At 40.6% G+C, this 26107-nt stretch overlaps 1 protein-coding gene across 3 annotated transcripts in view; it reads left to right on the top strand.

Annotated features, from left to right (window-relative positions):
- The window catches only part of KNG1 (kininogen 1), a 28393-nt gene extending 2616 nt beyond the window's left edge, over positions 1-25777 (top strand). Inside the window, exons 2-11 of one of the 3 annotated variants that reach the window (XM_066347222.1) lie at positions 868-978; positions 1976-2060; positions 6080-6252; positions 8410-8517; positions 12238-12322; positions 13371-13543; positions 21019-21126; positions 21243-21329; positions 22615-22692; positions 25539-25777. In XM_066347222.1, coding sequence (XP_066203319.1) covers positions 868-978; positions 1976-2060; positions 6080-6252; positions 8410-8517; positions 12238-12322; positions 13371-13543; positions 21019-21126; positions 21243-21329; positions 22615-22692; positions 25539-25619 — 1089 coding nt within the window. In that variant the 3' untranslated portion in view covers positions 25620-25777. Of the gene's footprint in view, positions 1-867; positions 979-1975; positions 2061-6079; positions 6253-8409; positions 8518-12237; positions 12323-13370; positions 13544-21018; positions 21127-21242; positions 21330-22614; positions 23543-25538 lie in introns of those variants that run through there. The other 2 variants (XM_066347223.1, XM_066347221.1) reach the window with 2 other exon arrangements.
- Positions 25778-26107: the final 330 nt, after the last annotated feature.

Below are 26107 nucleotides of genomic sequence, written 5' to 3'. Positions count from 1 at the left end.
AAGAGATAGACTTTCAATAGTTAATTTAAATGAATTTCACTGTCTCTGTGATTGTTTACTTTGATAAAAGAAAAAAAATCCCTGGTCTTGGCCCGTTGGCTCAGTGGTAGAGCATCAGCCTGGTGTGCAGAAGTCCTGGGTTTGATTCCCGGCCAGGGCACACAGGAGAGGCGCCCATCTGCTTCTCCACCCTTCCCCCTCTCCTTTCTCTCTATCTCTTTCTTCCTTTCCTGCAGTCAAGGCTCCATTGGAGCAAAGTTGGCCTGGGTGCTGAGGATGGCTCCATGGCCTTCACCTCAGGTGCTAGAATGGCTCCGGTTACAATGGAGCAACACCCCAGACGGGCAGAGTATCGCCCCCCCAGTGAGTATACCTGGTGGATCCTGGTCGTATGCATGCAGGAGTCTGTCTCTCTGCCTCCCTGCTTCTCACTTCAGAAAAATACAAAAAAAAGTAATATATGTTTGTTTTAAAAAAATACTTAGGCAAATTGAAGAATGTTTGTTTAAATAAGAGCATAAAACACACCCATGTACTCACCACTGAGAGACAAACATCTTAACCTTTAACACCTTTGCTGCATAACTTTCCAGACTTTTAAAATCATGTATCTACATATAAGTTGGTTTCTACAAAAATAGGCTAATACTATGGATACTAACCTTTATAAGTTAAAGAATGTATATTTATAAATTACATTATGAACATTTTTCTAAGTATTTTTAACTTCCAGTATTTTTATAAATGTTTTGTTCTTGTTGAATTAAATCAATATCAAATATTCAAATTGCACCAGATCCCACTAAAATGGTTTGCTGTTGCTTCAGTTCAATGAATCCTACATATCTTTGGTTACTGTTTTTTCAGGATGACCTGGGCACATTTTATACCGTCGTGTACGAAGTCAAGGAGGGTGACTGTCCTGCTCAAAGTGACAAAACCTGGCAGGATTGTGACTACAAGGAAGCTGAACATGCCGTAAGTGTGATGTTCTGGAGCTTCCAGTTTGTTCTGTCGCGACTGCAAGATTATTCCACTAGTGCTGGGATGCTGGGTGCTGCTGAGCCTGTTTGTGAGGGGCGCACTAAGCCCTCAAATGTGTAGGAAAGTCAAATGCTTGATGTCTGTGTTCTTGTACTGACAGAAAGGGCATGGAGAGGCCAGTCATTAAATGTGGAGAGAGCCCTCCGATGAGGAGGGCACTCTTACGACCAATCAGGACTTATTGGCCAGGTCCCAGAGAGTCAGCAGATGGACATTTGGGCTAAGATCAAAGGCTGGTAGGGAAGACCATGGGTGCTTTATTCGCATAGACCTGAGTTTGAATCCTGCTCTGCCTCCAGCTGGCTGACTGCTTTGAACCCTTGGGCTCCTTTGTAAAAGGAAATCAAATTGAGCTCATTTGCTTGTTGGAGGATGAAAGGAAACACAGTCAAAGGACCTTGTTTTAATAACAATGGCTATCTCAACCAAATGCCTAACAGATGTATGCCAGACCACAGCTGGTTGTTTGGCCTTAACTGAAGGAGACCGCAGACGGTATCCTCCAGGAAGCAAGCCACTCTCTCCCCACTACACGGGCTTGCCCCTTCAGTGTCCAACACCAGCGTCCTGTGTGCAGTTGAACACTGACGTTGAACTCCAAGTCCAGAGGGGAGTTTAGCAGCCAGCTCTAGGGCATTGTGTCCATCTTGGTGAAAAAGAGGTATTCCTGGTGCTCCGAACATAAAACTACTTTAAAACCTCACTGTTTTATACTGCCTCTCCTCCCGACGTCTCAGGAATATCAGTGGATTGTAAATAATAATGATCAGGCCAAAGAACATTCATTCTTGTGTCTCAAAACTCTGTTAGAAAACATTTTGCCAAGTTTTAAATAACAGGAAAGCCATATTTAGCAACAGTACTAGGTGTGTGCTCCTCCATCTGAAAGATTAAGATAAATGTCCTCTCTGTTTTCTTCCCTTCTTTTTAGGCCACAGGAGTATGCACAGCCATTGTGAGGAAGAGCGATACCATGAAATTCTACCTGTCTTCCCAGAGCTGCCAAGTTACTCCAGGTAGCTGATGTGCCCTGGGGGGGAATGGACCGTTTCCCTGTGAGGCCAGCAGCCTTACCTAGACAAAGCCCCTTCCCAGGGGGCGCTGGGTGGCTGTAGACATGCCATTTGCAGCCGTAGTGGCTGGAGTGGCACAGAATCCTGAGGTGGGGGCCAGGCGGGGCCAGTCGTCCCCTCCACACTACCCCGGCACTCTTCCTGGAGAGCAGTGCTGTTTTAGGTATGAGCGAAGGCCCAGGGAAAAGACTGCAAAACAGGCCACCTGCCTTCAGCTGTAGTCAGCATCCCAGAGTGAGAAAAGCACAGGCTTTGAGATCAGAGCTGGCCTGGAATCTTTCAAAAGTTTTTCGCTTTTTCAGTTTCCCTTATCCTTATCTATACAAGGGGATCTCACTGCAGAGGATTGTTGTAGACTGAAACTAGATGATAGGCCTGAAGGTACAATCAGAATAATGTACTAATGATAATCAGAATAAAAGCAATAATAGCTGCCATTTATTGAGCACTTACTGCCAGCCACAGTTTTAATCACTTTACAGGTATCAGGGGTTGGGGACCTATGGCTTGCGAGCCAGATGTGGCTCTTTTGATGGCTGCATCTGGCTCGCAGACAAATCTTTAATTAAAAAAAATAATGTTAAAAATATAAAACATTCTCATTTATTATAATCCATTCATTTCCTACCACTCATGTTCATGATTGCAGGTGGCTGGAGCCAATCACAGCTGTCCTCTGGGACTACACCAAATTTTTGTTGGATAATGCGTCACGTACATGGGTCATTGTATGGCTCTCACGGAGTTACATTTTAAAATATATGGTGTTCATGGCTCTCTCAGCCAAAAAGGTTCCCGACCCCTGACATATATTAACTTCTTGAATCCTTACCATTCTTTGAAGCAAGTGTTAATATTCTAATTTTACAGATGAAGAAACTGAGGCCAACCTCAGTTAAGTATCTTGCTCAAGATCTCACAGCTAGCAATGAACAGAGTTGGTATAGTAGACCTTGTAAGTACAGAGCAACCTATGAACACTGTTAGCTCCTTCCCTCTGGTAGCAGAGCAGCTGGGAGCAGGAGAATGGGCACATCTAGGTAATGTCAACCACAAAGCCAACCCAGAATTGGCCTTCTGCAAGACATGGTTTTAGTACAGGAGACCCCAGAACAGCATCTTGAGCCACACTCTTGACCATCAGTGTAGGGGCAATTGTTCTAGTCATCCTTATGGAACCCACAAAAACTATATCCCTTGAGTTTTGGCTCAAACAAGAAGTGGCATGCAAAGAAAAACAGTCCAAAACAGAAAAGAAATCACAAATAATTAAAAAAAATTGGACTAGCTTTTTATTATTCAGTTTAAGAACTCTAGCTCCATAAGCAAAATTTCCCATGGTCCAGAACACAGCACTTACATCCTATGAAAGAAAAAAACTTCACCACACCTTCTAGGTCCACAATTACTACTAAACCCACAATCTCTCTCTTTTTTTTAATAAATTTCTATTTTAATGGGGTGACATCAATAAATCAGGGTACATATATTCAAAGAAAACATGTCCAGGTTATCTTGTCATTCAATTCTGTTGCATACCCATCACCCAAAGTCAGATTGTCCTCCGTCACCTTCTATCTAGTTTTCTTTGCGCCTCTCCCCTCCCCCTCCCCCTCTCCCTCCTTTCCTCCCCCCCCCCCGCCCCCCTTAACCACCACACTCTTGTCCATGTCTCTTACTCTCTAAACCCACAATCTCTTATCTGAAACTGCTTTTGGCCAAATATGTCTCAGAATTCATAATTTAAAATCTTTATTTTAATGTTTTAAAGTCTCCCTAGAAATGTTGGGGCAGGGTGGAAAATCGTTCTGTCACCCAGAAAAACTGAATTTGCATTTTTTTTTTTTTTTGTATTTTTCTGAAGCTGGAAACGGGGAGAGACAGACAGACTCCCACATGCGCCTGACCGGGATCCACCCGGCACGCCCACCAGGGGCGACGCTCTGCCCACCAGGGGGCGATTCTCTGCCCCTCCCGGGCATCGCTCTGCCGGGACCAGAGCCACTCTAGCGCCTGGGGCAGAGGCCAAGGAGCCATCCCCAGCGCCCAGGCCATCTTTGCTCCAATGGAGCCTTGGCTGCGGGAGGGGAAGAGAGAGACAGAGAGGAAGGAGGGGGTGGTGGTGGAGAAGCAAATGGGCGCTTCTCCTATATGCCCTGGCTGGAAATCGAACCCGGGTCCCCCGCACTCCAGGCCGATGCTCTACTCCTCTTACTCTCAAAAGGCTGCTCCACCTCTTCTCTGACCCCAATCAGAACTGCCGCCCAGGTCAGCAAAGCAGCCTCTAGTCTCTTCTCCCTCCCCCCATTCTCCTACGGGGTGCATCAATCTTTTGTTCTCCCATTAGTAATTCTCTCACCTTTCCCATGTAATTCCCCTCCAGTTTTTTTTAACTCTGCCCACTACCCTGAAGCAACCTAACTTCTGCAAGGCGAACAGTGAAGAAAGCTATGAATACCCAGTAAATCCTTATTCTGAGACACATTCTTATGGTATGAAAGCCAAGAAACAGTTGCAAGGGGAGTTGTGCTGACCTGCTCACAACCGAGGGCCTCCTAATTCTGTTTGGATCTTACATACTCAGACAGCAAGAGCCCCGGACAAAGGAGCCTTAGGAAGCTCACGATTTTCCCTTCTCTACAGTGTGAGCCTCTACTGACGAGCAGGTTAGGACTGTTACAAACATTACTTGGTAGCTTAAAGCAAACTCAAAAATATTTTACATCATTTTATTGAAACCCCTTCAGTGGCACCCCATGGTTACTGACGACCACTCTTAATTCACTTTACTGTGTCATTGAACACCCTGAAATTATGTGGACAATGTTGTGAGTACCTGCATTTTCCTGGAGAGGATGCCATAGCTTTCATCAGGTTCACCAAGAAGCCCATGACCCTTGGGGAAATAGTCTGTAACCCCTGGCTTCCAGAGTACTATTCACACTCAACAGCGGAGGACTCTGTCTACCAATTGCTTAGACCTCAATCATCACTCCCTGCCTCCCGCTTTTAGCGCTGGTAAAATGTATGCCCCTGGCTGGGGAGCTCGGTTGGAGCATTGTCCTGAAGCACAGAGGTTGCCGGTCTGATGCCCGGTCAGGGCGCATCCTCTCTCCCTCTCTCTCTCCCCACCTCTTCTCTCTTCCTCTCTCGCTAAAATCAACACATTAAAAAAAAGTAATTTAAAAATAGTTTATTTCCACCAATGTACGGTATATATATATATTTTAAATGTGTATACACCACGCCCCACACGGCTGCCCCTGACTCATCTGCTCTAGAGAGCCATTTGTTCTTTCTCAGGCTTCACCTCATGTTGCCCAGTTGACCTTGACTGCTTTTCACCCTGCTTTTTACCTCTTCTCAGGCGAACAGGCCTCTTTTCAGGAAACGCTTTCCTGAACTCACTCTGGCTCCTGCCATTCCAAGCTCTTGCCGAATTATTATATATTGGAATATCCGTCTGCAGTTCTGTCTCTCCCACTCGACTTTGCCCAGCTCCTTCACTGCCGTGACCATTACTAACAAATTCATATACTCACATGGTCTAGCTCAGCACTTGGCCTATTATAGCAGGTGCAAAATGTGTACATTTATTGAATTAAATTGATACAAAAAATATTATACCCTGAACCAGGCTTCAAGGAGCTTTAAGTAACACTGAAAAACAAATAATAATACATGTATAATGTTTTACTTTTTTTATGAGGACAAATTCATGTATTCTATAATTTACAATGACTTTTAAATAAATTTAAAGTAATTATGCACAATAGCATGCATGTAAGATGTTCCTAAGTCAATGACAGGTTTTTTCCTTCTGACTGACTAATACGTGCTAGAATTTATTAGAAAGTTTGTTTACTGGGGCCTTCGAAATATCTTCCTTATTTAGGGCCATGTATCTGAATGTAGGTTTTGCTTATTAACGCTGCCCTTTCGCCTACTCTTCCTTTGTCAAGCCGAGGGCCCTGTGGTGACCTCCCAGTATAACTGCCTTGGCTGCGTGCATCCCATATCAACTTCCAGCCCTGACTTGGAGCCTGTGCTGAAACATGCCATTCAACACTTTAACAACCACACTGATCATTCCCACCTCTTTCTTCTTAAAGAAGTAAAAAGGGCCCATAAACAGGTTTGTTCTTTAAGTTTTTATTTTGCATGGTATTGTTAAAATTTGTTAGATCTTTACATCTCAGGTTTCATTACCTAAAATAAACCATTGGTCAAAAGAAAACATGATTCCACGACTGGCGGTGAGGGAGCTCTCTATGTTCTCATCCGACTAGCATAGGAGGCAAAGAGCTTTCTCTTTAGTCAAAGTGATTTGGATACTGCAATATGTAAAAGGGGGAAGTGTGGCTAATCAGACCCCCTGCTCTGAGATCAGTTTTAATGAATGGGTCGTCAGCATTACATGTTCTTAGAGATGGTGAAATGAAAAAGTCCTGTGCCGCGGACCAGCGCAGTTTGTAATTCTGGGTCTTGAGTGAGAACGGTGCGGAATTAAGAAAACAGACTCATTAAGAAAAAAAGGATGGGGCCCTGGCCGGTTGGCTCAGTGGTAGAGCGTTGGCCTGGCGTGCGGAAGTCCCGGGTTCGATTCCCGGCCAAGGCACACAGGAGAGGCGCCCATCTGCTTCTCCACCCCTCCCCCTCTCCTTCCTCTCTGTCTCTCTCTTCCCCTCCCGCAGCCGAGGCTCCATTGGAGCAAAAGATGGCCGGGGCACTGGGGATGGCTCCATGGCCTCTGCCCCAGGCGCTAGAGTAGCTCTGGTTGCAACAGAGCGACACCCTGGATGGGCAGAGCATCGCCCCCTGGTAGGCCTGCCGGGTGGATCCCGGTCGGGCGGATCCCGGTCGGGCGCATGCAGGAGACTGTCTGCCTCCCCGTTTCCAGCTTCAGAAAAATACAAAAAAAAAAAAAAAGGAAGAAAAAAAGGATGGGATCGGGAGACCTCTTCAATGCTGATGGCAGTATAGCCATATGCAAATCGAGGAAGCCCTTGATACAAAGTTACACAGCTGAGGCTAAAACAGGAACTCTCCCAAGGCATGAACAGGAATCCCGCCACCTTGCATAAGCGAAAACAACTAACATCTAAACAAACAAAGAGTAAGAGGAAGGGCATGTAAATTGGTTCCAGCAACTTAAGCAAGCAAGTGAAGTGGGTGCAAATACTCAGCATCACAGCCAATATGGAGGTGGAGGGGGGAGAACTTAGCCTTTTGCTAAGCCTCGAATTTACAAAGGCTTTTTGCCACTTGCAGTCTACAACAGTTCTGGTCTGAAGGTTTTCAGAAATCTATATCATCACCTAGCTACTGTGAGTCTAACATGGCTCCAAAATATTAAATGGTACCCCAAAAGGTTGACACAGCTTTCAGAGTACCTTCTAAATTATAGTTTTCATATCATCAGGAAAAAAAGTAAATACTTGTAAATCTGGTCTTTTCTTTGACTCAGTTCACTGTCTTTACTGAGTTCCTTGTATTTTAGTAGCTAATTGCTAATTATGAGGGACTCACTTTGGTCTTGCTTTTAAATTTCTTCAAATTTTTGATTGATTGATTTTAGAGAGAGACAGAGAGGAATAGGAAGAGGGAGAGAGAGAGAGAGAAGCATTCATGTGTAGTTCCACTTAGTTGTGCACTCATTGGTCGCTTTCCATATGTGCCCCAACCGGCTTTGAACCCACAACCTCGGTACCTTGATGTTTTGGGATGATGCTCTAACAGAGCTAACTGGCCAGCACCAGCATTCCCTGCCTTTAACTGACCCTCCAACTGGCCTTTATGCAAGATGTATGTTCAACTCAATTATGCTTATATACAGATATCAGGATTGAACTAGCTCAAGATAAAGCAGAAGAAAACTTATTGTCTGACAGTCTAGGAGCCTGAGAACCTCCCAGTAAAGGCTATACTAGCTCCAAAGTTTTCTTTAACCATCTAGAAGAACATTATTGATATTTCACAAAATGCAATAGGATGTTATTTTTCTGCTGCCAGGCAGAGGAAATAGTGCTAGGTTTCACTTAAGGAAATATAGTAACTCCACCTATATATTGCTTTTTGTTTTCAGTTGTATAGGAATGTGTGTGTGTGTGTGTGTGTGTGTTTTGAAGAGTGTGAGAGTCATAAAGTGCTCAATATTTATTCAGTCATGATTTTTGCCTAGTCATTTATATTTTTGAGTACTTGTGATATGCCAGCAGTATTCTAAGCTCCTCATAACACTGTGAATAATGATTAAATTGCCCTTTAACTATTTAATTCAAAATTGTTTCAGGTGGTGGCTGGATGGAACTATGAAGTTACTTATTCAATTGAGCAAACTAATTGTTCCAAGAAGAATTTTCTATTCTTAACTCCAGACTGCAAATCCCTTCCCAACGGGGTAAGTAGGCAAAAATCTAATTATAAAGTTATTAGCATTTGGTGCCCAATATTTACAGGTGAGGGAATACTCAGCGATATAGGAAGACATAGTCACTAAAATTTTAGATGATGTTTATGAATTCACAGTCACATTCACCATGTCACTGGGCAAGCTGCCTTACCTACCCGATCAAAAAATCTGTACATGTAGCAATAAGCAGGGCTTGAGATAAAATGATGACCTGTCAAGTTCGTCTGTTCATGTCTGCTCACTTTCCTGTCTCCCTTTCTTCTCATGTGTTCAACATCCTTCCAGTGCTCCTGAGCTCTATGCAGGACAGTCCCTTACTTCAAACTTGTCTCTGCTTTTTTCTTACCTTCCCTCCCCTTCCTTTATTTTTAATAAACACATCATGAGCCTCCCTCCACTTAAATATTTTATTGATTTCAGGGAAACAGGAAGGGAGGGAGGAAGAGAGAGAAAGAAAGAGAGAGAGAGAGAGACAGGAATGTTGATCTGTTCCTGTATGTGCCCTTACCGGGGATCAAACTGGCAATCCTTGAGCTTCCAGATGATGCTCTAACCAACTGAGCTAACCAGCCAGGGCTTCCTCCCCCTACTTTTTCTCTCTCTTTCTCTCTGAAATAAAAAAATAATTAAAAAATAAAGAATAGACTGACATCTGTCAGAGGGGAGGAAGAATGAGGTGCTAGGTAAAAATATGAAAAAATTAAGCAAAAAAACCCCCAAAAATAAAAACTCATAGACACTGACAGTCACCTCTGGTATAGTGATTACCAGAGGGAAAGGAGGTTGGGGGCAGGTACAAGAGGGTAAAGGGGTGATGAATGGTGACAGAAGGAAACGATGAACACACAATATAATATGCGGATGGTGTATTATAGAATTGTACACTTGAAAGCTATGTAATTTTATTAACCAATGCCACCCCAATAAATTCAATAAAATTTTTTTAAAGAAATAAAGAGAAGAAATTGGTGTTAGAATTTAGCAAATGCTTTAAATATGTATTGAACTAATATGTTATGTATTTCTAATTTAATGTTACATTGTTTGGACAACTTTCATAATTGTCCAATTGTTTGGACAACTCTGGATTCTTAAATTTAGTATTAATTATTCTTTAAATATGTATTTGGATTTTATTTCTAATTTATTTAAGAATTCTATGCCTATATTTAAAAGTGAAAGTGATTTGATAGTCTTATAGGTATGTGCATTCTAGTTTTCCAGGTTTTGGTATCCAGATTATAGTTTTCTAGAATGAATCAGGTGTGTGTTACATGCAGTTAAGTCAGCTCTGACTCCTGGAGACCCTGTGAATGGGTGATGACCACACTGTCCTGACCTCAACAGCTCTGCTGAGAGTCTGTAGACTCATTTCTATGACTTCTTTTATGGCATCATTCCATCTCATATTTGGTCTTCCTCTTTTCCTGTTTCCTTCTATTTTTGAGTTAGGTAGTTTGTCACTATTTTGAATTAGGTAGTTTGCCACTATTTTCTATATTCAGAAAAGTTTATATAGCATGGAAATATGTTTCTTTAATTTTAAACATTATTATTATTATTAGTAGTAGTAGTAGTAGTATTTTGCAAGAGAGAGAGTGACAGAAAGGGACAGACAGACAGGAGGAAAGACAAATGAGAAGCATCAACTTGTTGTGGCACCTTAGTTGTCCATTGATTACTTCTCATATGTTCCTTAACCAGGGGGCTCCAGCAAAGCGAGTGACCCCATGGTCAAGCCAGCAACCTCTGAGCTCAAACCAGCGACCATGGGGTCATGTTTATGATCAAAATTGTTTCAGGTGGTGGATGGATGTAACTATGAAATTACTTACTCAATTGAGCAAACGAATTGTTCCAAGAAGAATTTTCTATTCTTAACTCCAGACTGCATATCCCAAAGCTGGTGAGCCCGCACTCAAGCCAGCGACCTCGGGGTTTCAAACCTGGGTCCTCAGCATCCCTGTTCAATGCTTTATTCATTGTGCCATTGTCTGATCAGTATAAATTATTAATTTATAAAACATCTATGTTGTTTGGAAGTGAGAAGTGGGATGGAAGGTAAAAGTAATGATAGCATTCTCTAGTCCTTCCATCATTAGTTCATTTAAGCTTTGTTCTTGTTTTTAAATCAGTGTTGGTTATTTATACTTTTCCAAAAAATTATCTATTTCTTTGGGATTTAAATTAGCATACACTTGTTCATTATTATTCTCTTATATTTTTATACTTTAGTATTCTTTGCAAGGTTACCTTTTTTTTTTTTTTGCATTTGACTTTTTCCTTACCAGAAGAATGGTCATTTGGTTTGTATTAATGCTAGTGCTTTCTGGTTTTTTAGTTCATCAGTTTTGCTTTATTGTTTACTCCTTTTTGTTTTGCTTAAGGCTATTTATTATTATTTTTCTTTTTCTAACTTCTTGAGATAAACACCTAGACTTGACATTGTTTTGTTTGTTTTTTTGCTTCTCTTTTTACTGACTTTTTAAATGTTTTATTGAATTTAGAGAGAGAGTAAAGGAGAAAGAGAGAAACATCAATTTGTTCTTCCACTTATTTATGCATTCATTGGTTGATTCTTGTATGTGCCCTGACCAGGGATTGAGTCCGCATCCGGAGGATGCTCTAAGCAACTGAGCTACCTGGCCTGGGCTTGCCTCTCTCTTTTTTAATAATTATGAAAGCATATAAAGCCATGAGTTAAATTCTATATGATGCTCTGACAACATTATGTAAAATTCTCATTTTTCTTGTTTTGTATTTTATATTCTTCTTTTTCCAAGGAAAACCTTAACTATTTAGGTATGTGTGTTTAGATTTCTAAGTAGTTTTTTGTTTATTTGTTTAAACATTGATTTTTAGAGATTTTCTTCTTTCTGATGCTGAGATCAAAGAGCATAACCCTTATTTTTAATTTGAAAATGTATAGACCTTTCTGGGCACCCAATATAAAAGCAATTAAAAATATCTGTATCATACTTATAAAAATATAATTTAAATCATGTGCATCATCTGAAAATATCATTTAAGTAAATTTTTATCATGTTACTCAAGTCTTCTATGGCCTTATTAATTTTTATACATTTTGTTTGTCTTAGATTTATAGTTGTATATTAAATTTCCCCACCATCATTATTTCAATCTATTTTTATTCATATATCTAATTTCTGCTTTATGTATTTTGACTCCATGCTTCTAGACTGTACCTTTTATAAAGATATAATTATGTTTTCTTTATCGTAAGTTTTTTGTTACCTTGAATTTTACTTTATCCAATATTAATAATACTCTAGCTCCTTTTTTGTTTCTATTTGCTTCATATAGCTTTGTTCATCCATTATGTTTAATCTTCCTTTATCTTTTATATTACATGATACTATTCTTGAAAATGTGAATACATTAATTTTGTTTTTAACTTAATCTGAATGTCTTTGCTTTTCTAAAAGAAATTTTACTCATTCAGTGTTATGATTATTATTCTTATACTAAGTATTCTTGTCATCTTGTTTCATGTTTCTATGTGTTTGTGTATAGGCATTTATTGTTGATGCTAATATCTAATTGTTTCTTCTTCTCGCTTTTGCAATTAGACTATGCTTTGTTTTCTATGTAAACTCAACATCCTATATTTAATTTTACTAGTCATTTGCTATAAAAGTTCTTAAAAAATTTTAAACTTATGCACTTATGTACTTTTTTAAAAACTAGGATAACGGTGAATGCACAGATCATGCATACATGAACCTTCAGGAGAAAATTACTTCCTTCTCACAGAAGTGTGATGTTTTTCCAGGTAAAAGATAATACGTGTTTATGCTTTAATTGTGCATATTGATCTCAGACAACTGGCTGCAACTCATTTTTAATTACTCAGAATAAAATTCTTTCAATTAAGGATTTTTTTTTCTCCTGCATGTTATAATGGAGGGTGGCAGGGAGAGGAAGAAAGGGAGATAGTGTGTTTATGGTTAAGCCAGTATTTCTTATACCAAGGGTTGGCTTTTTGCCTGACCAGGCTGTGGCACAGTGGATAAAGCATCAGATACAGAATACAGAGAGAGGACCAGGTTTGAAACCCTGAGGTTGCCAGCTTAAGCATGGGCTCTTCCAGGTTGAGCGCAAGTTCACCAGCTTGAGTATGGGGTCGCTGGCTTGAGCATAGGATCATAGATGTGATCCCATGGTCACTGCCTTAAGCCCAAAGGTCTCTGGCTTGAGCCCAAGGTTGCTGGCTAGAGCAAGGGGTCACTCACTCTGCTATAGCCCCTCCACCCTGGTCAAGGCACATATGAGAAAGCAGTCAATGAACAACTAAGATGCCACAACAAAGAATTGATGCTTCTCATCTCTCTTCCTGCCTGTCTGTCTCTGTCTGTCCCTCTCTCTATCTCTCTGTCTCTCTGTCTCTGTCTTTCTTGAAAAGTTGGCTTTTCTCATACTTGGAAAATATTTGCATACATTCCGCAATAAGAAGCATTACTGAAGTTGCCTACTCATCAGAATCATAAGACTTAAAATTTTCCCACTAGAGAGCCATTCCTTTAAGTTAAGCACTGCTTTTTACACATTCTTTCAAAAAATGCAAAAACTGAGGAAAAGTGCAGCATATTGATTGAGTCACTAACACCTTCCAATGGAAAGTTTCCCTAAATACAGTTGATTCAGTAGAGGAAAAGGGGAGAGGCAGTAAAGCGAAGGTCAGATAGTCAACCTCCACCTACTCACTACTGGGCTCTGGCTGCCACCTGACTCTATAAATGGATGCTGGACCATGTGCGGGAGAGGTAGGAGGCTAGACTGCTCCTTCAGAGACACACTGACTTAAAACCTGATTCTTTCAGGGGAGGATTTCGTACTACCACCTCCCAGAAAGTGCCTGGGCTGCCCCAAAGAGCTACCTGTCGACAGCCCAACGCTGGAGGAGCCTCTGAAACATTCCATCGCAAAGCTTAATGCAGAAAATAATGGATCTTTCTATTTCAAGATTGACACTGTGAACAGAGCAACATCACAGGTCTGTAAATTATGTTACAAAAATAGTGGTAGTATAGTCTATGTGAAAATTGCTTACTAATTTTGCCACTGATCTTGGCTTTGGGTTGAGGAATAGTATACCCGGTGAAAGAAATATGAATTCAAGTCTCAACCTTGCTGCATGCTTGATGTGTGATCTTGAACAAGTCATTTAGAACCTTCTCTCCATTTTCTGTCTGTAAAAAAACTGGCGTGAGGATCAAATAAGATAATATATGTCAATGCATTATCTTTTTAAATTCTAAAGTGTTATATAAATTCTAGCAACTATCATATAATTAATAAAATGTAGGGCTAGGAAAAACTGCTTTTTAGACTCATTTCTTATTGTAGCATCACTTAGAACCTTGGGCTCAGCCACATCAGTCAGTCTGTCAACCAGTGGTGGAATTCAAATAGTTTAACAATCAGTTCTCTGCCCTAATGATCGTTTTAAGTATAAAAAAACTATATACTGAAAGGTAGTTTATTAGTTCATGCATTTAATACTTAAATAAGAACTATAAAAGAGGTACACAAAACTAGATTATAAGAGTTTTAAAATATATATATAAATATTAAATAATACCTGACCAAAAACAATAAAACTTTTATTTAAGATATTTCCATATTGCTTCTTCTTCTTCTTCTTCTTCTTTTTTTTTGAGAGGCTAGAAGGCAGAGAGATGCATGTACCCCGACCGGGATCCACCCGGCAAGCCCCCTCCAGGATGATGCTCTGCCCATCTTGAGTGGCTGTGCCATTGCTCAGCAAAGCTATACTGCTCACAAAAAATTAGGGGATATTTCAAAATGAATATGAAGCGATAAAAAAAGAAGTATTTGATTTTTTTTATTAAACAAGAACATCAGAAAAGCAAACAAGTCAAAGAAAGTTATTCGATTATGTAAATGTATGCAAAACCAACTTTTATTTCATTGGTGAAATGCATTATACAAAAGGCTGAAACTACTATCTGCACGTTCATATTCATTTTGAAATATTCCCTAATTTTTATAAGCAGTATATTTTAGTGCCTGAGGCGAGTCCATGGGGTTATCCTCAGTGCCCAGGGTCAACTTGCTCAAACCATTGAAGCCATGAGTGCAGGAGGAGAAGGGAGAGAAAGAGAGAGAAAAAAAAAAATAGTAGGAGAGGAAGGGTAGAGATGCAGATGGTCACTTCTCCTGTGTGCCCTGACTGGAAATCGAACCTGGGACTTCCATAGCCGGGCCTACACTCTACCACTGAGTCAACTGGCCAGGGCCTTCATATTGCTTCTTGATTGGCATCCTCACTTGCAATTATTTCACCTATGGATGGAATGAACTTACTATGGGTGCTGTTGTACAGATGAAAGTTAAAAAAGACTAAGGAATGTAAATTTGTGATTTTCACACTGGGCGGCTGCCCAGGCACCCACCTTAGAGAGAACCCTGATTAAAGTGCCATTTTAACAACCAGTTCGCTGAACTTGACAAAAAATTAGGTATCAGTTCTGTCAAACCGGTGTGAACCAGCTGAATCCCACCATGGCTGTCATCACCCCCACTCTCTGCACATTCTCACTTCTATGTCATTTCCCCCTGCCTGGGTGTCTTTCCAGCCCACAAACCTACCCTCTAGGGATTTGTCTTTTCTTCCATACCCTGAGAAGGAGTGTCCTAGTCTAAGAGGAAACCCAGTTCTAGCACAGTATCAGCCACTCATGTCATTCAGACACACTCAGTCTTTGTGACCGCATTTGTAAAATGAGTGTCTATATGAGGAAAGCCCAAATTTCTTCCAACTCCAACAGCGTATGAATAATCTATTCATGAACAGATTCCTATTCTAAACCTCAAAACTGACCTCCCTAAATATAAACTAAAGAAAAGGAATCCAAATAGAACTAAACTGTTATAGCAAACCAACATGATCTTTACCAATCTGATGAAAAAAGAAAAAAAAACTTCACTTAAAACAGTTCCTACTTTTAGTTCAGTAATGAATTTCTAGAAATCTAAAATAGACTCTTTATAGATAATGATATTCACTGCAGCTTTAACTGTATAAGAAAAAATTGTAAACTGTCAAAATGATCAATAATACAGAAATGATTAAATAATGTCTGGCATATCGTTAAAATGGAGTATCAAGTGGTAATTTTAAATCATTTTAGTGAGGAGCTCTTGATGTAGGAAATGCCTTGTTTTAAAATATGCACTGGGGCCTGACCAGGCAGTGGCACAGTGGATAGAACGTCAGACTGGGATGCAGAGGACCCAGGTTCGAGACCCCAAGGTCGCCAGCTTGAGCGTGGGCTGATCTGGTTTGAACAAAAATTCACCAGCTTGGACCCAAGGTCACTGGCTCAAGCAAGGGGTTACTCGGTCTGCTGAAGGCCTGCGGTCAAGGCACATATAAGAAAGCAATCAATGAACAACTAAGGTGTCGCAATGCGCAATGAAAAACTAATGATTGATGCTTCTCATCTCTCCGTTCCTGTCTGTCTGTCCCTGTCTATCCCTCACTCTGACTCTCTCTCTGTCTCTGTAAAAAATAAAATAAAATAAAATAAAATAAAATAAAATAAAATAAAATAAAATATGCACTGGGGAGAGAAAGAGACCATAAAATTGAATATACATTCTGCTGTCGATTGTGTTATAAAGAAGTACAGAAAACAATTCTGAAGAGAAACAAATGCCTTCAACTATTTATAGTGGTGGCTTTAAGTGATGGCACAGTGGGCTGTTTATTCTCATCTTTTAATTTTCTGTATTAGTTTTACTACTGGGGGGAGAAAACTAAGCAAATGGTATAAAAAATAAGTCAAAACTGCCACTTTGCTCTCTCTTCTACTCAGGCACTTATTTCTGTCCCCAACACCACAACTCTTCTCCCTCATCTCACTGGCACTGGACCCACATTAGGCTTACTCATGGGGTATAAATCCGTGCTACTCTTGTGCTTATCGGCTTTTCTTCTTATTTTATGTTTCTGCTGACATTCCTTTATTCTTAACGATGCAGGAATAGTCTAGTACTCTGCCGTATATTGCATGTCAGAGGTTTGCTGTCAGGAGAGAACCATTCATTCTCAGGCATGACTAGTCCTATTAGTTCTTATGCTTCTCTGTAAATTAACTAATCAACAGCCTAGTACGTGTGTGTGTTTGTTTATGCTAAGGATGCCAGGAGAACAACAGGTAATGCTGTGAATTGAAGGGAACGGACATTCCTTCACTTGCCAAATCAATCAGGAATATTGTGAGACTCTCAAACTTGCTTGTAAGTGATGAATCTTTACTGACTTTTGCATTGAAAGAGAACAATTTGGCTGTTTGACATGCTCACTCAGGGAAGCCCTGGTGGAAGCAGCCAAGTTAGTGAAATTCGTTGACTGTGTGATGAATTTGCCAAAAGCCAATCTCCAATGACCATTTGCCAAATTGGTAAAGATTTTACAGATCTAGTTTTTCCTTGGCTTTGCATATTGAGTCCTATTTGAATACATGTCCATTTCAAGTTGGTTTCATATTTCAGATACCAAATATTTCCTAAATGCCCTGTTTGCACATGTGAACGATTGTAATTTCTGTCACAGACCACACAGCCTCTGTCCCTGCTGTTGCACATATTCCTCCTTGTTTTGCTCAGATGAATATGCTTCAAGGGTCTGTGTGCACATTCAGGAATTTTTCTTTTAACAAAGTATTAGAAATGTCAAATCTTCTGAAGCAAACAGCCAAATGACCAGACTACCAGACTACCTGCAAGTATACCAATTTATAGTCACACCACCTGGTTGTATAAGACCATTGATCATCTTTTTTTTTTTTTTTTTTTTGTATTTTTCCGAAGCCAGAAACGGGGAGGCAGTCAGACAGACTCCCACATGTGCCCGACCGGGATCCACCCGGCATGCCCACCAGAGGGCAATACTCTGCCCATCTGGGGCGTCGCTCTGCCGCAATCAGAGCCATTCTAGCGCCTGAGGCAGAGGCCACAGAGCCATCCTCAGCGCCCGGGCCAACTTTGCTCCAATGGAGCCTCTGCTGTAGGAGGGGAAGAGAGAGACAGAGAGGAAGGAGAGGGGGAGGGGTGGAGAAGCAGATGGGCGCTTCTCCTGTGTGCCCTGGCCGGGAATCAAACCCAGGACCCTGCATGCCAGGCCAACACTCTACCACTGAGCCAACCGGCCAGGGCCGACCATTGATCATCTTGATTTGAATTCTATTCCTACCAACAGTGACTGAGGCTATATGCTTCCCACACATGGCCAATACCAGTATCATTACTGGTTTTCAACTTTGGCAACATAAGGAAGATCAAAAGTGCTATTGCATTTTTTTTTTTAATGTGCATTAACTCTGATTATTAATGAAGGTAAACATTTCTTCAGGTTTCATGACCATTTTAACTTCTTTTCTGAAATACCTATTTATGTCTTTTGTTTATTTTTTAGTGTTGAGTTTTATATGCATAAGAATATTATTCCTGACTGACTGATGGCGGCACAGTAGATAGAGCATCATCCTGGGATGCTGGCCCAGGTTCAAACCCCTGAGATCACCAGCTTGAGGGAGGGCTCATCCAGCTTGAGCACAGGCTCTTTGGCTTGAGCATGGGATCATCAACATAAAACCATGGTTGCTGGCTTAAGCCCAAAGGTTGCTGGCTTGAAGCCCAAGGTTGCTGGCTTGAGCAAAGGGTCACTGGCTCAGCTGGAGCCCCCTGGTTAAGGCGCTTATGAGAAGCAATCAATAAACAACTGAACTACCTAAACTTGATGCTTCTCATCTCTCTCCCATTCAGTCCCGGTCTTGGTCTCTGTCTGTCTGTCTCTCTCTCCCCCTCACTAAAATATATGTATTAATCCTATACCATAGTTTTCCCACTTTTACTTTGTTTGCTGTGATTTTTGAGAACCAGTTTTCATTTTTGTCTGGACAGATTTAGACATTTTAGGTTTCTTTCCTCTACTTTTCATTTATGAAAGGCTTTCCTCATGCTAAGTAGATATGATGGATATTTACTTATACCTTTTGAGTTTATTTCTTTAATTTAAATTTTAATATATTTGGAATTTATTTTGCTATGTGGTACTCTCTTCTTTAAAAACGAAACTTGAGCAAGATGGGTTTAAGCAGAAAAGACTTCTGATAAGAACAACACCTTATAGTAATGGTAATGCACATACAAGGCTCTCAAATGAAGGATTGGAATCTATTTAATTCCTTCCTCTGGACCTTTAATAGAGTTGGGTCTTCAGTTGTGATTTGTGTCACTTACTGTCACGTTTCTTAGGCAACATTACCTTAATCAACATTATTGTTAAAAAGTTAGATTAAGATGCCGTCCAAAATGAGCAAGAAACTTATGATTCCCAGAATATAGACTCAAAAACTCTCTTAAAAACCATCCTCCCTGTTTTCACACATACTTGGAGTTTTAAAGTTAATTATGGAAATTTTCTTAAAAACAGAACCATGCTTACTCAGCAGAACAATGCCAGAGAAGCTAGAGGGAGAGTTCAGGGTTTTATGATTCTCTTCTCCTGCTCCTCTCATCTTTCTCCTGCTACACTTTCTCCATGCTTTTAAAAACATGAAATGGCAGAGAGACTGTTGCTGTCTGCTTTTCCAAATTAGATCATACTATAACCCTGTAACTTCATTTCTTTTTTTTTTTTTTTTTTTTGTATTTTCCTGAAGTTGGAAACGGGGAGGCAGTCAGACAGACTCCCGCATGCGCCCGACTGGGATCCACCCAGCACGCCCACCAGGGGGCGATGCTCTGCCCATCTGGAGCATTGCTCTCTTGCAACCAGAGCCATTCTAGCACCTGAGGCAGAGGCCACAGAGCCATCCTCAGTGCCCGGGCCAACTTTGCTCCAATGGAGCCTTGGCTGTGGGAGGGGAAGAGAGAGACAGAGAGGAAGGAGAGGGGGAGGGGTGGAGAAGCAGATGGGCGCTTCTCCTGTGTGCCCTGGCCGGGAATCGAACCCAGGACTCCTGCACGCCAGGCCGATGCTCTACCACTGAGCCAATCGGCCAGGGCCTTCATTTCTTTTAATAATGACCATCTCTCCAGGTCAAGAGGTATACTGATGTATTCTTTTTTAAAAATTTTTATTGATTGACTTTAAAGAGAGAGGGAAAGGGTGGGGAGAGAGAGAGAGAGAGAGAGAGAGAGAGAAAGAAAGAGAGGCATTCATTTGTTGTTCCACTTTGTTGTGTGTTCATTGGTTGCTTCTCATATGTGCCCTGACTGGGCATTGAAACATCAACCTTGGTGTTTTGGGCAATGCTCTAACTGACTGAGTTAACCAGCCAGGGCTAATATATTCCTTTTGAATAGTATATAATATTACACACACACACACACACACACACACACACACACACACATACACACACACACACACACACACTTAATTCCTAAGATTAAGTACTGAATGATTTGATTTAGAAATTAAGCCATATCAACCAACTTTTTAACATATAATTTAAAGTCATTTTACCATGCATATTTTTTAAGTGTAAGAGATATAAGATATGACATTTTTAAACAACTTTTTAAAAAATATACTTGTGATTCTGTTGAAGTCAGGGTATTTTTAAAAGCATGAGTTTACTTTTGGTATTTTAAAAAGCGTGAGTTTAATTTTTTAAATAAATAGTGTGCCTCTTCTAGAAAAAAATTAATTGAGCCACATGTTAATTGTGAAAACAGCATTGTAAATGAGTAAAACTGGAGATTAAAATGGTTTTTAATATAAAGCTCCAGTTAGAGGTGCAGTGAATGGAGCATTGTCCCAGAGCAAGGTCATCAGCTTGCCAGCTTGATATAGAAGTCACTGGTTTGAGTCTCAGTCAGCACACGTATAAAAGGCAATCGATGGGTACGCAACTAGTGAAAAACTGAGTTGATGCTTCTCTCTTTCCTTCTCCCCTCCCTCCCTCTCTCTCAAAAATAAATTAAAAAAAAATAAATAAATGAGAGAAGCAAACTAGAAAATCCAAATAATTTTCCTAACCACATCATTTAACCCACGTAATTTCTATAGTGGCACTAACTCAGCATTTCCATGATTGAAAACTTGGCAGGACAATAAGACATTCTTCAAGAAAATGTTTAAGTTGTTCTTCCTACTCTTTTTAGATTCTATTAGAACTTGAGATTTGATTGACTAATAAATCTTGCAGCTGTTGAACAATAAAACTCAGAAAAGTATGACAATAAAAATTATAGCCTGCTTTCCTTTTTCCATGAAATAAAGGAAGTTAAACCAATCAACAGTCAAATATTTTACACATGCATACAAACTAAAAGTTTAATTGTCAAGTATTTGAACTTTTTTTGCAAACTCTCATTTGGTCAGTGTGTAATTAAAATTTTAATATTGTTCCCTAAGATCCCTTAGGGTAAAAACATGATTTATTATATAATATTAATTAAGCTTCTCCTTTGTGCTAATTAATTTTCCAGGTGGTGTCTGGAACAAGATACTCTATTGAGTTCACGGCCAAGGAAACCACATGTTCCAAGGACAGTGATAAAGAGTTGATTGACAGTTGCGAGATCAATAAATTTGGAGTGAGTAGTAATGAACTCTCTACTTACTCTTTAGAAGTCTACTTGATGTTTTCTACTTGTTTAAGAATTTCATGAATAACACTGTTCTCTCTTTTTGCTTTTGTTTTCATGGATAGGAAATTCTAGACTGCAGTGCTGACGTTTACGTGGTACCTTGGGAGAACAAAGTTCATCCTACTGTCAACTGTCAAGCACTAGGAAAGGTATGATTTTAATTACAATCAGCTTGGGTAAATTTTGCTCATTCTGAAAAGTCCAATTTGAGGGTTGGAAAGAACTGTTGTTTAAATGAATTGGGGACTATCCTTTTAAAAATAGGGAGAACTCTCACATTTCTGTGCTGATCCCTCTTTTTTATGGCTAGAAAGGAAGACAGCAATCCTCTTAATCACTTTCCACACATTGTCATTGTCCCATCCTTCAGTAGGCTCTTTCTTAGTGAAGTGTAGCCCCTGCTGTAGAGAGCTCACACCGGCTATGCAGCTTTAAGGTGTGCCTGAGATGCTCCATTGGCGTCTGCTTACATCCAAGGAACTTGGGAGAGATGCAGATCTCAGACCCCACTCCACATCTACTGAATCCAAATATGCATTTTGAACATGATCCCCAGGGGATTCATACCCATGTTCAAGTGTGAGAAGCATTAGTTTATATCATCTTTTCTAATTCTTAAGAGAGCCTTGGGAGGTAAGTAATACTTTTCCCATTGTCAGGGATGAGACACTAAAAATTACAAAGATGCTGAGATGCTAGAGTGAATAATAACTATCAATTGCTTCCTCTGTCCCAGGCACTGTACTGAGGACTTTACACCTATTTTTTTCCTGACAACTCTATGAGGCAGGTGCTGTTGTTATTCCTATTTTAGAGATAAGAAAAGTGAAGCTAGTGGCACTTGGATTCAAATATAGGATAATTCAGAGCCCTCCATGTTTATAAAATGCTGATAACTAAGGGTTGGCTTATTTGACTCCAAAGACCATGTTTCTTGCACCACTAAACACTGCCTCCAGCCATCATGTTCTCGCCATTAGTGAAAGTGTAGGTAGAAATAATCCATATCTTCAATGCAAGTTGCCTCTTCTCAATTTTTGCTGACTTAGGTTTTTGCCCTGAGTAGGAATATATGTCTAACACAAACATTATCCAAAGGCTATATCAATTAATAAATAATGTGCCATGGCTTTACATAATCATAGGCTAGAGATTATGTACTTCAACTTTCCAATTTTTCCAGATGAAGAAAACACTCTCCCCCTTAGAGGAGTATTATTAAAAACAAAAATCAATACCTACAAATTATAAAGGCAATCAAAAGAAGGGAAAAAGTCATTCTCATTCTTTTGCAATATTAATATAGTGATTAAAATTTGGCAAAGACTTTCTCTACTGTAAACCAAGATAGCAGTGCCAGGTCTCAGTCCCTTCTTTATTCACTGATAGTGTGGTTTTCACAGTAATGCATTCATCTTAATATTTCCTGTTTAGACCTCATTGATGAAAAGACCTCCAGGTTTTTCACCTTTCCGATCAGTACAAGTGGAGAAAACAAAAGAAGGAACAACTGTAAGTTCACCCCACACTTCCATGGCACCTGTCCAAGATGAAGAGCAGGATTCAGACAAAGAACCAGGACCTACTCGCGAACATGGCTGGGGCCATGAAAGGCAAATAAAACATGGCCTTGGCCATGGCCATAAACATGAGCATGACCAAGGCCATGGACACCAAAGGGGACATGGTCTTGGCCATGGACATCCACAGCGACATGGCCATGGTCATGGACATCAGTGGGAACTTGATTATGATCTTGTACACCAAGAGAGGCATGGACATCGAAGGGAACATGGCCTCGCCCATGGACATGACCATGGACATGGTCATGGCCATGGAAAACATACAGATAAAAGAAAACAGAATGAAAAGCACAATGATTGGAGAACACAGCATTGGGAAAGTTCTTCTGAAGATAGTACTACATCTGCACAGACACAAGAGAAGACAGAAGGGCCAATACTCCTCCCTTCCCTAGCCCAGCCAGGTGTAGCAGATACTTTTCCTGACTTTCAGGACTTAGATCTCATTGCAACTGTGATGACTAATATACCACCAGCTCCCACAGAAAATGATGATGTTCGGATCCCTGAAATCCAGATAGAGCCAGATAGCCTTTCATTTAACCCGATATCTGATTTTCCAGAAACAGCCTCCCCTAAATGTCCTGGACACCCCTGGAAGCCAGTTAATGGAATGACTCCAACTGTGAAAGTGGAAGAATTTCATGATTTTGATCTTTCTGATGCTTTGTTTTAATGTACACAGCCATGGGTGTTTCTTTAACACTGTCAACCCCTTTTCTCTTTGTCCAAATACTCTGCTATAATGCACCAAAGCCAGGAAGTTTCAGGACAGCCTAGAGCAGGGGTCTCAAACTCAACTCAGCATGTGGGCCGCAGAGCAAGATCACAGCCATTCGGCGGGCCGCACTAGGTCTACAAAAGGCAACTGTTACGCAACACTTTTCTCACTGCAGTTGAAAACAAAAAAAAGTCAGTACAACAAGCACAATCGTACATGCAGTTTACTCAGTGTCACAAAACGACCAGAAACTGTAGTTCGCATCACAACTGCTGTTAACTAAGCTAATATCTAGCTAGGATGCTAGAGAAATGAAAAATACAAGTAGGCCCCTAGGCTTACTTAATTTTATCCAAAATATTTTGAACTTTGTGGATTAGTCTGCGGGCCACACAAAATTGTTCGGCGGGCCGCATGGGCCACGAGTTTGAGACCCCTGGCCTAGAGGGAAGTGGTGAGATTCCCACTGGGGATACCATCAATTTCTACGGACAATATAAAACTGTTTGCAGAATTCTAAATCCTTTCTGAGTCTTCCTCACAACTTTTTTTAACTAGCACAGAAAATGGACAAACAACTATGCCTTGTGGCCTACTGCATTTGCTTTTCTAATAACCAGTGTGTACCTTAGAACGGATATCATCAATTTTCATACAGAGACTCTTGCCATTCTGAATAAACTGGCATCCGGTCCCTGAACACATGTGAAAATAAGGAAAGTCAAGAGACTGAATGCTGACCTTCTTAATGGGGGAAAATAATAATAAAAACCGCCAGAGGTCAAAGAGGGACAAGAAAGACAGATTGGCCAAAAGGAGGATGGGGGAAATAACTAATTGACTTTGTTTCCAAAATGGGTTAGTTGTATCAAATAGTTACTCCCACTTGACAAAGCTATTCTTAAAGTCCTCTTTCTGAATGAGAGTGTTTCTCATAAGTCAATAATTTCTGTTTACTGTTTATTCTTTGTAACAAGGCTTTCAAATAGGAGTTTTCTGTTTGTATGTTTGTTGCTGAGACTAGAATGAGTAATCCTTAGTTTCTAGCAGCTCTGAGTTGAACGATAAGAATGGAAAGCAGAGGTAGAAATATAGAGGCAGGTTTGTGAGGGAAATCCCCATATATATATATATATATATATATATATATATACACACACACACACACACACACACACATATATATGTAAATATATATATTTTTTAACTAGCGCAGAAAATGGACAAACAATATGTAAATATATATATGTAAATATATATATATATTTGTGGGTTTTTTTTTACAGAGACAGAGAGAGAGTCAGAGAGAGAGGATAGGTAGGAACAGACAGACAGGAACAGAGAGAGATGAGAAGCATCAATCATCAGTTTTTTGTTGCGTCACCTTAGTTGTTCATTGATTGCTTTCTCATATGTGCCTTGACCATGGGCCTTCAGCAGACCGAGTAACCCCTTGCTCAAGCCAGCGACCCGGGGTCCAAGCTGATGAGCTTTTTGCTCAAACCAGATAAGCCCATGCTCAAGCTGGCGACCTCGGGGTCTCAAACCTGGGTCCTCACCATCCCAGTCCGACACTCTATCCACTGCGCTACCACCTGGTCAGGTCCTTTTTTATAACTGACAAGGGAATCTCATGAAATGTGATATAAGATCTGTTCAGAAATTTTATGAGAAAATGCCTCTCTAGCCACATTTCATCATCACATCGTCTTTCTGCTATGGCATTGAAGAGCACTGATTTTTGCAAAAAAGAACAGTATGCTTGTCTTTAATTGCTTTTCATGTGAGGGAGGCACACATTTTATAATGCTTGCTGTGTTTTACCTGGGAAACAAGACAGGGCTTTAAAGAGCTGCAGTCGCCTGTGGACGCGTGTCACTGCAATGTATTGGATGCACTTGAGCCTCTGAGTTTTATTTTACTTTAAATATTATCTGTACTTTTCAATAAAGAACCAATGATGTCAGGAACAGTTTCATCTTGTTAACGGGTTGCTTCACTCTTCTCTTATTGAGTGATAACATCAGATTAACAGAATTTTACTATACTTACAGAAGCAACTAACGCCCTGCGAGTACAAGGGCCGACCTCGCGAGGCAGGGGCAGAGCCAGCACCTGAGAGTGAGGTCTCTTGAGCAGTGAGCAGGATTTCCACGCCTGGTACAATAGCCCCGGCAACCTGTCAGCAGCCCCACATGGAAGGACAAGAAGATGGGATAGAATGTAAATAGAGAAGAATGGCAATTTATCACTCTGTCTCTGGGTGAAATAAAGTTTAATCTTGATGTTCTCACTCCCGGTTAACTCGCAGTAGTCTGCGTTCAGCCACATCCATTCTGCAGCAAAGTCCAGTTGCTCAGAGAGCACACTCCGCGTGGAGACTCTAAGCGGCACTGGCTGACCGTGGCAGGAACCCTGAGGTGGGCGGGCCCTGCCACCAGGACCTCCCCACGGGCGCTAAGTCACGGGTATGCAGGTCAGGTTTCCACCAGCAACCTAAAATATCGCTCCATCTGCCCTTCTCCCTCTTCCTGATTCCCAGTCCAAAGTTAAAAGTAATTTGTCTTGTTTTATTATTTTTTCTATGAGCTAGATAATTACGAAAAAAAGAAAAAGAAACCTT

The sequence above is a fragment of the Saccopteryx leptura genome, chromosome 8 (genome assembly GCF_036850995.1).
Source record: "Saccopteryx leptura isolate mSacLep1 chromosome 8, mSacLep1_pri_phased_curated, whole genome shotgun sequence".
Classification (NCBI taxonomy): domain Eukaryota; kingdom Metazoa; phylum Chordata; class Mammalia; order Chiroptera; family Emballonuridae; genus Saccopteryx; species Saccopteryx leptura.
Note: the sequence above shows the minus strand (reverse complement) of the source record. Positions and strands in the feature narration are given on the sequence as shown.